The following is an 11248-nucleotide window of genomic DNA, read 5'->3' as shown; positions in this document are numbered from 1 at the left end:
GAAGCCTTTTGGAAAATTGGTCAGTTTTGATATTGTGAGCGTCACAAATAAATAAAATGTATGGGAAAAACATCCCACAGCACAACCACCTGAGCCCAACTTCAGTCTACTCATCACCTTAACTTTAACTGCGTTTGTAGACGGTGCTATAGCCAGACTGATTAACAAACACAGACTGGAAGTTAACCTCGGGCCAGGCGCGTGTGCCCGATGAAACCGTAAAGTGATTTTTGTATTTTCCTGTAATTAAGTTTGTTTATTTAACTCATTTGGATCATTAAGACTTTGATTTCCTTGTTTGAACAGAAGAGAACAGAGAAAGCTTTATTTAGTTAATGTCTGTATGAACTGTGATCTCCTAAGTAGACATACTTTACTGAGCTCAATACTATACATGAAACAAAACTATATCTGTGTTTGTCATTCTTTAAAGTTTTATTAGTTATCACACACACACACAAAGAAGGAATACAGCATAAGCATTTCTTTAATTCAAATTTAATAACTTTGAAAAATGTAAAGGCGCTAAAATTGTATATTAATTCAATATTTCTTTTACATACAGAGTTTAAACAGATATGTAACAGGAGTATAGAAGTAGAGGGAGAAAACAATAGACAAACAGTTAATAGCCCTCATATACAGATATTCAGACAATCCAGGTTGGCGTTTTTTAATGATGAGCATTATCATTACATAGAAAAGTTGAGATTCTATGACCCCCCCCCCCTTTTAAGTTGGTGTTTGTTTGTGGAATGCTGGGTAGATGTGAAAGCCCCTATATTTACTTCTCAAACACACTTGTTCAGTTAAAGACAGGTGTATAAGGAAGACTACAAGTGTGTGTGTGTGTGTGTGTGTGTGTGTGTGTGTGTGTGTACGCATGTCAGAGAGAGTGTGTGGTTTTTGGACACATCAGTGGCCCTTATACATTTACTGTATAGATGCTTGCATCTGTTAGCACAGACATACCACATTAGACGGCTGAAAATGATAAGTGAAAGAAGGGGAAAAAACAAACATTCATACAAATCACATAAAATTCTCTTCACAGTAAAGCATTAGAGTTACACCTGACACATTTGTCCTATGTCGATTTTTGCATTAAAACAGCAATTTGTTAAAGATTTTAAAAATTGTACTGTAAATAGAATCTCTCACTTTTTCCTGAACTCTAAGCATAAAACAAGTCTACTAACTTGTGCATGGTTAAACAATGTTAAATTCTAGAACCATAAGCTCTGAAAATCCTACCTGACTGGCAGTTTGTAGTCAAATGACAGGATTACAAAGTACACATGGTTCAGAATATGTGCTTCAAAGGTGTTTAGAAGTTTTAAGGGATGGTAGCTTGATATAGGAATTCCATAGAAACCCAAATAGCATTTAAAGTTGTATTGCATTTACGACCATACGGCATGCTAAAAAACATCCACCCATAAACTTAACAGTTGTAAAATAATCCTAAAAAGCCTTCATGACAAAATAAAATTTATTTTAACAAATTATTACTTGTTCCTCCTTTACTTTTTTTTACTGTTATTACACTTCCAGAATACTAGTACATTATAAATGTATCATATTATGTATCAACATTCAAGGAATTACATGTAAAAACTAGTTGTTAAGTGTAACAATCTCCTTTTCCCTAAAGTGTCCTGTCCATGAGGTTAGGACTAATAATGCAGAGAAATTAAGGAAAGGAGTATCTTCAGACTACTGGCTCCAGCATCATTCAAACAACTGGTGCATGTTAAATGTCCTTAGGCAAGCCTCACCTAGATGCAGAAACATATTCTCGCAGGACATTAAGCAGGTGACACTAGTTTCTTGTGCAGGTTGTCAAACAAGTCACCTGGATTAATGGACATGCTCTCATCCAGACAATTACTGAGCATTTTGTTTTAAATTGTGATTGATATTCTAACCTGAACAAAGAGTCTTTAAGGAGCATGTTTCACTGGATTGTGTCACTTCACTCCATTTCAAGTTTTTGCTAATAGAAACCACCAAACAAAGAGGCAAAATACCAAAGGAAAAAACAATTATAATAATACAGAAAAATAAAAACTAATTTACGTATTCTGTTGGTGCAATGATAAAATTCACTACAAAAATTTACACAGCCTGTCTTCCAGTAAAGCGTTGATTAAAAAAATGCTTTGACCTATTAATATGAATGACCATTCCATGCACTGATTGGCTTACTGCATAGGAACTGATCAGCAGCAAGTCTGAGGTTCGATATCAGGCATTTCCACAAAGCCAAAATTCAAGCTAACCCATAAAGCAGTACTGTGACTATTTCACTAAACACTTTGCCATTTTCAAACCGCAATCTAGCCACACACTAACAATGAAGAAACAAGCTTGTAGCACCCAAGAAGACTTAACCCAGCCTCCTTAAACATTTTTTGATAAATACAAATTCAAATAGTTCAAATTATTCTAAATTATTGCAGAAGCCCACCCAATGACCTAACAACAGTTTACCAAGAGGATGAGCTCCTAGTGATATGGCAGAACTAAGTGCATATAAGTAAGTATGTGGAGTATTTGAGATGTGTAAGTGGGCGTGTTGATTTCAGGCTCTTTCCCAATTTGAAGAACATGTATTGCGTAGTTCAGCAAGCAGCTCATGGGAAATGTAGAAATGCACGTTAAAGTGTGAGCTCCTTTGGACACTCACACAAAGCACAATCGGCCTATGAACTGACTTGCAGCCCAGCTGAGCGCTATGGAAAAGCAGCTTTAAGCCCTTAAAAAAAAAAAACCCGGCCACCGCCAGAATATTTTCAGGTAACGATATTTTTATACTCTTTATAGTTGAGCGAGCATGCTTCAGGTCCTTGACATGGAGTGATACAGTGTTGGGATAGATAACAGAGTAAGAGTAGTAATGGGGTTTATTGAGAATCAAGAAACTGAACTATTAAAACATTTTAGAGCCTAAATTTCTTTCCCTTCTACCTGGAGATCATAGAGCTGGACTGTGACTGGCTGGAGGATGTGGTGGCAGCGCTGAGCTGAGAGAAACCACTGTGACTGGATTCCAAACTGGTCATTGAGCCCCTGAGATTAGAACAGAATAGAATAGCATGTGAGAAATGAATAAGCCTGAAGACTATAAATATAATTCTATAAGAAAAAAGGGTTTAAGGAAAATGGCTAGATATAATAATTTAATAAAAACCTGTAAGCTACACCCCCTCATGCATATTGTTTTTATCTGTGTTCATATACAGTTAAACAAACAGAGCTTAAGCAGGACATGCCGTTAGAAAAAAGCCAAACTAAAGCAAATAAGAGAAGTATTTGCCTTTTCTCATATTTGACATTAAAGTTTAATGTGCAGAAAATTAACATTCCTCTCAGAATAAAAAGGTAATTAGCACAAATATTCAAGGTATCAAGTTTAGAATATGCACAAAAAATGTTGTAAACCTTACAGGCAGAGTATTTTTTGTTATCTGTTTTTTTATTTATTTATAATTTTTATTTTTTTACATTAAATGCCATTGCTTAAAAAACGCACACTTGAAACACATTTGATTATCTTGGGCAGGGGTGCCCAAACTCGGTCCTGGAGGGCCAGTGTCCTGTAGAGTTTAGCTCCCAATTGTTTGTACTGGGGTGCCTTTGTGTTTCTAGTAGGACTAGTAAGAGCTTGATTAGCTGGTTCAGGTGTGTCTAATTGGGGTTGGAGCTGAACTCTTCAGGACACCGGCCCTCCAGGATCAAGTTTGGGCACCCCTGATCTTGGGCATTTGTTGGCTGGTGGGCAAAATTCAATATCGTACCCTGCTTACACAATCAATTAAGGTAGCCTTTCATCTGCACAAATATCTTGCAAGCATCTAACCAGAGTATTTCATTAATATTCAAAGTTCCTGTTCTTCATGCCTTCAGAACACATTATTAAGACTGCCTTGATAAAGCTCACATAAATGCCATGTTAAAGCTTTTTCACACCAAGTCTGATGCAGTAAATGACACAAAAGTTTGCAAACAAAACTTTTAGGTCAAGTACAATGTAAATCTTCAAAATTTTCTGAAATAAATAAAAATTTGCATGCCTGAATCAAAATGCACTCCAGTCATTCACATGCTTTAATGCAAAATACAACCCACCCCTTAAATAGAAATGTTGTCACTCTTCTGGAACAGAACTATGGAAATAGTAAAAATAGTGTGACTAAATTCACTGTGATATAGGAATACCAAGGTATTTTGGTAATAAGTGGTCAAATACTACTATTATACGTAAATGGTTAATACTAATATTAACACAGATATGCAACAGACATGATATATGGCAAGTTTATTAAAATTCCTTGCCATATCACATCTTTTCCTTGATTGTTTGTTGCCACTGTTTTTCATCATACAGTGCCATGTAAAAGTTCCATGTAAGCTCAACCTACACTCAGTAACGAAGGGTATAAATGACAAAAGGTCAGACTTGGTGTGAACAGGCATTTTTCAAAACCTTTATAAAACCTGGTATAAAACATTTTATAAATATTACCCTGATACTGGACAATGCGATAAATACTGAACACAGCCAAGAACATACTGGAGTTTCATAAAAGATACAGTATGGCTGTGTCTGAAAGCTGAAAAATGTTGTCTCCACAGGCGGGGTAGGAAGGCAACAAGGCAGATCCGAATCCAATGATCGTGTCACATCCTGTCTACTGCAATACCTTCATCTGATAGATTTTTGAAGGCAGATTAGATGTGGACCTATCCTTCTCTACCTTTGATATCCCACAAACCTGTGTGTTCTATTCTGTAACAGTTCATGTTACGGTTGATGCTCAATTTGTATGTGTTTTTAAACTTTTTCCACTTTTATTGTCATTTCTAGCGATACATTTGTATTATAGTAGTTGAATATTCGCTTAGTTATCACCAAAGCTCTCTCTGTTTTGCTGTAGATGTTTAAATGGTTAAACTGCCTCAGAAGTCTGTCCAAAATCGTGTTTCGTGAGGTACCTTCATGCACAAACGCTACCTGCAAAATCATTGCCTGATAGGGCAGTGAGGGGTCAAGTCAGCTGCCTAAGCTTTCAGACACAGCCTATAAGGCCAAAAGTTTTGGGACACATTTCAATCAGACCCATTGCCACAGGTGTATAAAATTAAGCACCTAGCCATCCAGTCTACATTTACAAAAAAAAAGTAAAATAAATAAAAAAATGGGTCATTCTGAAGAGCTCAGTGAATTCACGTGTGGTACTGTGGTACAGTCAGTTCATAAATTTCATCCCTGCTACAACCATGGTCAACTGTAAGTGTAATTATTGGAAAGTGGAAGCATTCAGAAACAGCAGCAGCTCAGCCATAAAGACCACCACATGAAGTCACAGAGCAGGATCACAGACTTCTGAGGCACATGGTGCATAAAAGGCTGATTTCATGACTGGAGTGTCCAAACTTCCCTTGGCATTAATATTAGCACAAAAACTGTGTTTGTGTTTATTCTACAAATTATGAAGTTTTTCTAACTCAATGTAGTTTGTTGTTTGAACATAATTTCATTAGGAGCTGTCATTACTCAAAAAGATTGATGGAAACAGTTCTATTAAAGTCCCCATCGGACACCTTCAGGATGAATTGGAACAGAGACTGCGAGCCAGGCCTTCTCATCCAACATCAGTGCCTGACCTCACAAAAACTCTACTGGATGAATGGGCAAAAATTCCCACAGTTCCACACTCCAAAATCTTGTGGAAGGCTTTCCCAAAAGCTGTTATAGCTGCAAAGAGGGATCAACTCCATATTAATTTAGAAAGTAATGTCATAAACCCCTGCTCGTGTAATGGTCAGGTGTCCCAATACATTTGTCCAAAGTGTATATGATCAGATTACAAATTACTATTAGAAGTAATTTTGGAAGAAGGTTCTTAATAGGAAACGGGTTTCCAAAAGCTTATGTCATATTCATGTAGGCATATTATCAGCCGTACTACATCAGCCTGCACACAGTGAATGCAGAGTTAGAGGGTGAAACTCAAGCCAAGCATGTTTGAGCAGACAGAATTAACAGAGCTTTGTTAGCATGATTATAATGCTACCAATCACAATCCATTGGCACAGCACAGTCGTTAAGCTAACAGCAAACAAGTTCACTTACAAACTCTGCACATCGCAGCAAGCCGTTCTTTACAAGGAGAAACAGAAAGGAAGGTGGTCGTGTGCAGAAGGGAGAGAAAGAGAAAAAAAGCAGCAGGCTTGGACACTGCTCATAACTATTTTGCTTAATAAGGCAATACTGGTAAAACATAGACAACCAAAACAGAAAAGTAATAGCCAGTTTAAATAAAGAAGCTGGAATTGTGACCAAAAAAAAAAAAAAAACATTAACCCTCTGGAGTCTAAGGGTATTTTTGGGGCCTGGAGAAGTTTTGTCATGCCCTGACATTTGTGCTTTTTTTAGTTTCTTATAAATATCTAAATGGCTAAAGTCTAATCTCACTGTAATCAGCACAAACTGGGCTATAATAATATGTGAGCAGCATGTATGTACATGATTGTGTTTTTGAGAAAAAAAAATGTTATGCGTGGTTAGTGAAAAACTAAAAATTTTAAATCACTTGAATAAGGCAAGAAAGCACATACAGAACATTGGTTCCCGGGACTTTTGAGAACTGGAGCTTGTAGCCTAGAATTTTTCTTTCTAAATGATGTGAAAATCATCTTGTTTACTCACTTACAGAAAACAATATATTGATTTAAATTTTCTAAGACACTTTTTGTTGGTAAAAGTCATATGCGAGTAGGCGTCAACTATCATGAATTCACACCTGAGAAGACAAAGGCCTGCATAATGAGCTGCATAATGAGCCATTCAGTCAGCTGTGTCACTGAGAGGGGAAGGAATTATGTGATGACAAGATAAATGTATATAATTTTATGTTTGTAGTTTATTTAGAATATATTTAATTATCCCACAACATAATTTAATATTCACTTGTGAGTGCAGTTAAACAGTTCATTAGGAACTATCAAAGCTGACTTTCAAACTGAATTTTTTGCATCATTACTCCAGTCACACAATCCTTCAGAAATCCTTTTAACAATCTTATTTTCTACAAAAAAACATTTATTGTTATTATTATCATTATTATCATTATTATTAATGTTGAAAAGAGCTGAGAATATTTTTTTCAGGTTTTTTAGGGGGGATAAATTGAAAGAACAGCATTGTTTGTTACATTTGTTACAGTTACATTTATTGGCACATTTATATTATTTACATCAAGCTTTTGAAAGGTATAGTAGTGTATATTGTTATTGAAACTTCATAATATTTCACTTGATTATACATTTAGTCAGGAATTATAGTTTGGAAAAAGTCTTTGGAAAAAGTCTAACTAGTAAAATGTTTACATGTTATGTGAAAATACTAGTACAAGTATATAAATAAATAAAAAGAGACTTACTCGTGTTTATGATCTCTGCTGAATAAAGTGCTTCATTCTTTTTTTCTGAGGAAATCCAAATCTCAAATCCTCAACCACATCACATCTTTTTGGGGTGAATTATGTCTTATTCCTCTCATCGCGAAGCAAACAGTAAAATAAAAAAAAACTTGAAGAACAATCTCGCTGCGTTTTCTTCTGTTGTGTGGGCGTATTCAAGCCGCGCGCTTCAGTGAAACATTATCATCTCAAAAGAGCATTCAGCGCTGGGGCATGGTCGCATTAGAAGATAATGAAGGGAGACATGAAAAATGGACATCGCGTTGTTTTCATATGGATTACTATATCACAGAATATTTGTTTTCGGCAGCACTTGTTTAGTTTAAAAGTAGACATGTCAAGTTTTCTATAGATATCTCTCTCATGTCTCTTTGTTGAGTATTCACTGAGTTACAGTTCATTTTAATGACGCGTTTGTAAATGAAGATCATCGCAGACAAAGGCTGCAGACAGCACACCTTGTTTGTTATCTTTATTTTATAAGTGCACAAAGTTTTGTTGTTATTATGTCTGTATACAAAAAAAGTAGACCCTTTACAGATTCGATTGATGTATTGCTCTTATCTGTACGATCAAAACTGAAAGTGTAATTTAATTTTTTTTATGTGTTTTTAGGAGAAAATTAGTCAATTTGCGTATTCGATTTAATCGACTCCAGAGGGTTAAAGTTATTTTGATTAAAATAAAATTTAAAATGAAAATAACTAGGCAGTGATGAAATGATAACAAATATCACATAATTCAGTATTGTTGAGAATGTTTACCTAAAGTCCTCTGAGCCCAGAACCTCAGTGTAGTACATGACTTTGCACTTGTGAGAGGACACCTGCAGAGTAGCCAGAACATCGTCCACCCGAGGTAGGTTTGTGGTGGCGCATGCTGGCATAGAGTGGAACCTCCACTGCAAAATATAGAAACCTGGCCATCGTGTCACATGTGAACCCTAAAGGGTGTATACATATATTGGCAGAGTGGTTAAAACAAGAGAAGAAAAAAATAAGATGAAATGCAATTATCAAGACAACCCTTAACTCTCTCTCACACATGCAAAGAGGGCATTAAAGGTACAGAAGCAAAGTATGGTATGACGACTATAAACCTTTACTATGACATCTTTATCAGCATAAAACTGGATGCTGGTTTTAACTGACATACCTGCACACTTTCTCCCTCTTTGCAGGTGAGGGGTGACTCCACCATGCTGTAGTCCTGTCCCAGCAGCCAGGATTTATCTATAAGCTGCACGTTGTTGCCTGCAGGAGAGGTGATGCCATGGGTAGCCAGCGGATCTTTCCTTGGCGGCTGTGGAGCTCGTTTAGAGTGGTAGATATTGAAGATCACATCACCTTTACATACATCAAAGTCCCAAGTGATGACTGAGGAGGCATCAATGATCTCAATAAGTAGCTGTAGGGGGAGATATAAAAATGGAAAGTGTTCTTTAACTAAAAATGTAGTTTCATTGCTGTTCAGGTAGTATTCTGCTTTAAAAAAATCAAGTTTTTGTAAATAAATAAATCCTAAATTGTGTGTTCACACTTTGCAAATGCACCAAACAAAACTAAACACAAAGTTTTGTTTCTAACCCATAAGTCTGACCTCATGTGGCGCTCCTTTGAAGATGCTGGCACTCTGGTAAATAGTCTCTGTCCACAGCCGGATCTCATCATTCTCCAGTTCTTCTGCAGTTCTGTACAGAGACTTGGGAACCAAGCCACCCTCTGGCACTTCACACTGCACACATTTCACAGTGCCATAACTTCAGTTCAATAAGCCACTAAAACCATATACTAAGGTGAGACACATAATACCCAAGTTTGAATACATGCATACAGATCTTACTTGGAGCAAGTTTTTCTACATATTATGCAAAAGAATAGACACCATTCAGTCAAAACATAGTGAAAATAAAATTACACACCATACACTCTCCTCCAAGGAAGTCAGGGATGATCTCTTTATCAATGTAGTCCACAAGACCGCCAGGGCCCTGGTAGTCATTTCCTGCATAGATCAGAAACTTCTTTCGTGTATTCTCATCAATGAAAGGGCTCACCTGTGAAGAGATAAGAGAAGAAAAGCACAGCTGATACATAATATGCTTCCTTTGAGTTAAATCAGGCTACTAAGAGTTTAAACTGGATGAGTCAGTCATTTGTAAATGAGACGTATAACTTTATGCCATAATTTTTAATTAAGGACAGTGAATATAAGAGGGTTAATAACTTGAACAAATAAATATGGCATGTCATGTTAAAATGCCATTCCCAGCTCTAGATTTTAGCAGAGAACAACAATTTAAATGCAAGGAAGTGGTGTCTCTAACCAGCGTCCACAGGACAGGAAAGACTCTGGGAGCTCTGAGGATGAGTAGACGGCCCAGGGTCTCTGGGTAATTGGCCTCCACCACCTCAATAATCCTAAGCAGAGCTTTGACTCCAGGACGCCACAGATGCCTCATATTGAGCCCCTCAAGATCGACAAGACATGTCCAACAACTACAGGATGAGAAAATGTGAATACAAACAAATTTTCAGGGGGCCTCTGGTTGCCAAAGAAAAATCTGTAAGTCCTGTCAGTACCTAATTGGCCGACCAAAGACTTTGGTGTTCTCCTCACAGCGTCTCAGACCCTCTTCGTTGATTGACAGCACTTAAAATTCATATATGCTGTTAGACTCTGCACTATTCATTTGAATTCATATGAATTGAACACACCAGAGAGCATGATGGAAAATGTAGATTCTTGAATCTCTTACATGTCTGAGCAGTGATTCTTCTCCAAGTGCTCGAACCAGTCCTTTAGTATCCATATGTCCTAGGCGTAGGATATACAGAGGACGGCCATCTGTAGAAAGCAACACAAATACGAGTGTTTAAGCTGAAAAAGCAGAAAAAAAATAACTGAAAGACCTCAAACAGGAAGTAGAGGTACAAACAAGTTCTGTCTTGCACTTTTCAAAAGTAAGTACATACTCTGTCAGCTGAGCCGTCTTGTAAACAGACCATTTGAGAAAAAAAAAATCCTGTTAACCCTTGTGCATTGTTCAAATTCACTACCCTTTCGTTATGTTCGGGATGAAAACATCCACTAAATTAAACTGCTGTAAAAATGTATCAGATAAATATTTTTTTTTTTCCCATTTTTTTGCATAAATCTATTAATCAACCTCAGTCCTGATCAAAACTACCAAATGTTTGAAAGAAATCCAAGATTTTAACCCTTTATTGACAAGTTCATTAATGATGTCACTGATTTGGGGGAAAAAAACAAACACAATTACTTATTTTCAATATAAAAGTAATTGTGGCTGGATATTTTTTCTTTCTTTACCTTTTATCACAGTCTTGGGCATGTCAAAGATTAGTAACAACATTGGCTTTGATGCATTTTTAGTTTTTGTGCAGCATTAGATTTTATTTTTTTATCCCTCATTTATTGTTCGTGGCTGTTTTTGCCCCATTGACTTCCATTATAATGACATTTTTTGATTGCAAAGCCATGCCACCATAAAATCATGCATTCTTGATGGTTGGTGGTTTTCCCTGTTGGGATCTCATACACACACCCAATAAATATTTGTTATTAAAGCATCAACATTCACAGAACACTGTTATTTTTAACTAAAGCTAGCGGCTGCTGTGTGCATTGTTTGGCATGGCAGAATTCCAGCAAAGAGCACTGCATTTATAATCTCTAAAAGACATCTCAGTTCATCACAAGTTCACAAATCTCTGTTATAAGGTATTTTATAATACATT

At 36.5% G+C, this 11248-nt stretch overlaps 1 protein-coding gene across 4 annotated transcripts in view; it reads right to left on the bottom strand.

Moving 5' to 3' along the window:
* Window positions 1-482: 482 nt before the first annotated feature.
* The window catches only part of si:dkey-237i9.1 (SEC14-like protein 1), a 131144-nt gene continuing 120378 nt past the window's right edge, over window positions 483-11248 (bottom strand). For 3 of the 4 annotated variants that reach the window (XM_042758106.1, XM_042758104.1, XM_042758105.1), the window contains exons 9-17: window positions 10246-10334; window positions 10070-10140; window positions 9814-9985; window positions 9409-9543; window positions 9087-9221; window positions 8643-8894; window positions 8252-8430; window positions 6140-6166; window positions 483-3072 (exon numbers count right to left, since the gene is read on the bottom strand). In XM_042758106.1, coding sequence (XP_042614040.1) covers window positions 2967-3072; window positions 6140-6166; window positions 8252-8430; window positions 8643-8894; window positions 9087-9221; window positions 9409-9543; window positions 9814-9985; window positions 10070-10140; window positions 10246-10334 — 1166 coding nt within the window. In that variant the 3' untranslated portion in view covers window positions 483-2966. The remainder of the gene's footprint in view (window positions 3073-6139; window positions 6167-8251; window positions 8431-8642; window positions 8895-9086; window positions 9222-9408; window positions 9544-9813; window positions 9986-10069; window positions 10141-10245; window positions 10335-11248) is intronic. The other variant, XM_042758107.1, reaches the window with a different exon arrangement.

Source organism: Cyprinus carpio, chromosome A6, assembly GCF_018340385.1.
Source record: "Cyprinus carpio isolate SPL01 chromosome A6, ASM1834038v1, whole genome shotgun sequence".
Classification (NCBI taxonomy): Eukaryota; Metazoa; Chordata; class Actinopteri; order Cypriniformes; family Cyprinidae; genus Cyprinus; species Cyprinus carpio.
This window is presented reverse-complemented; position numbering and strand designations above follow the sequence as displayed.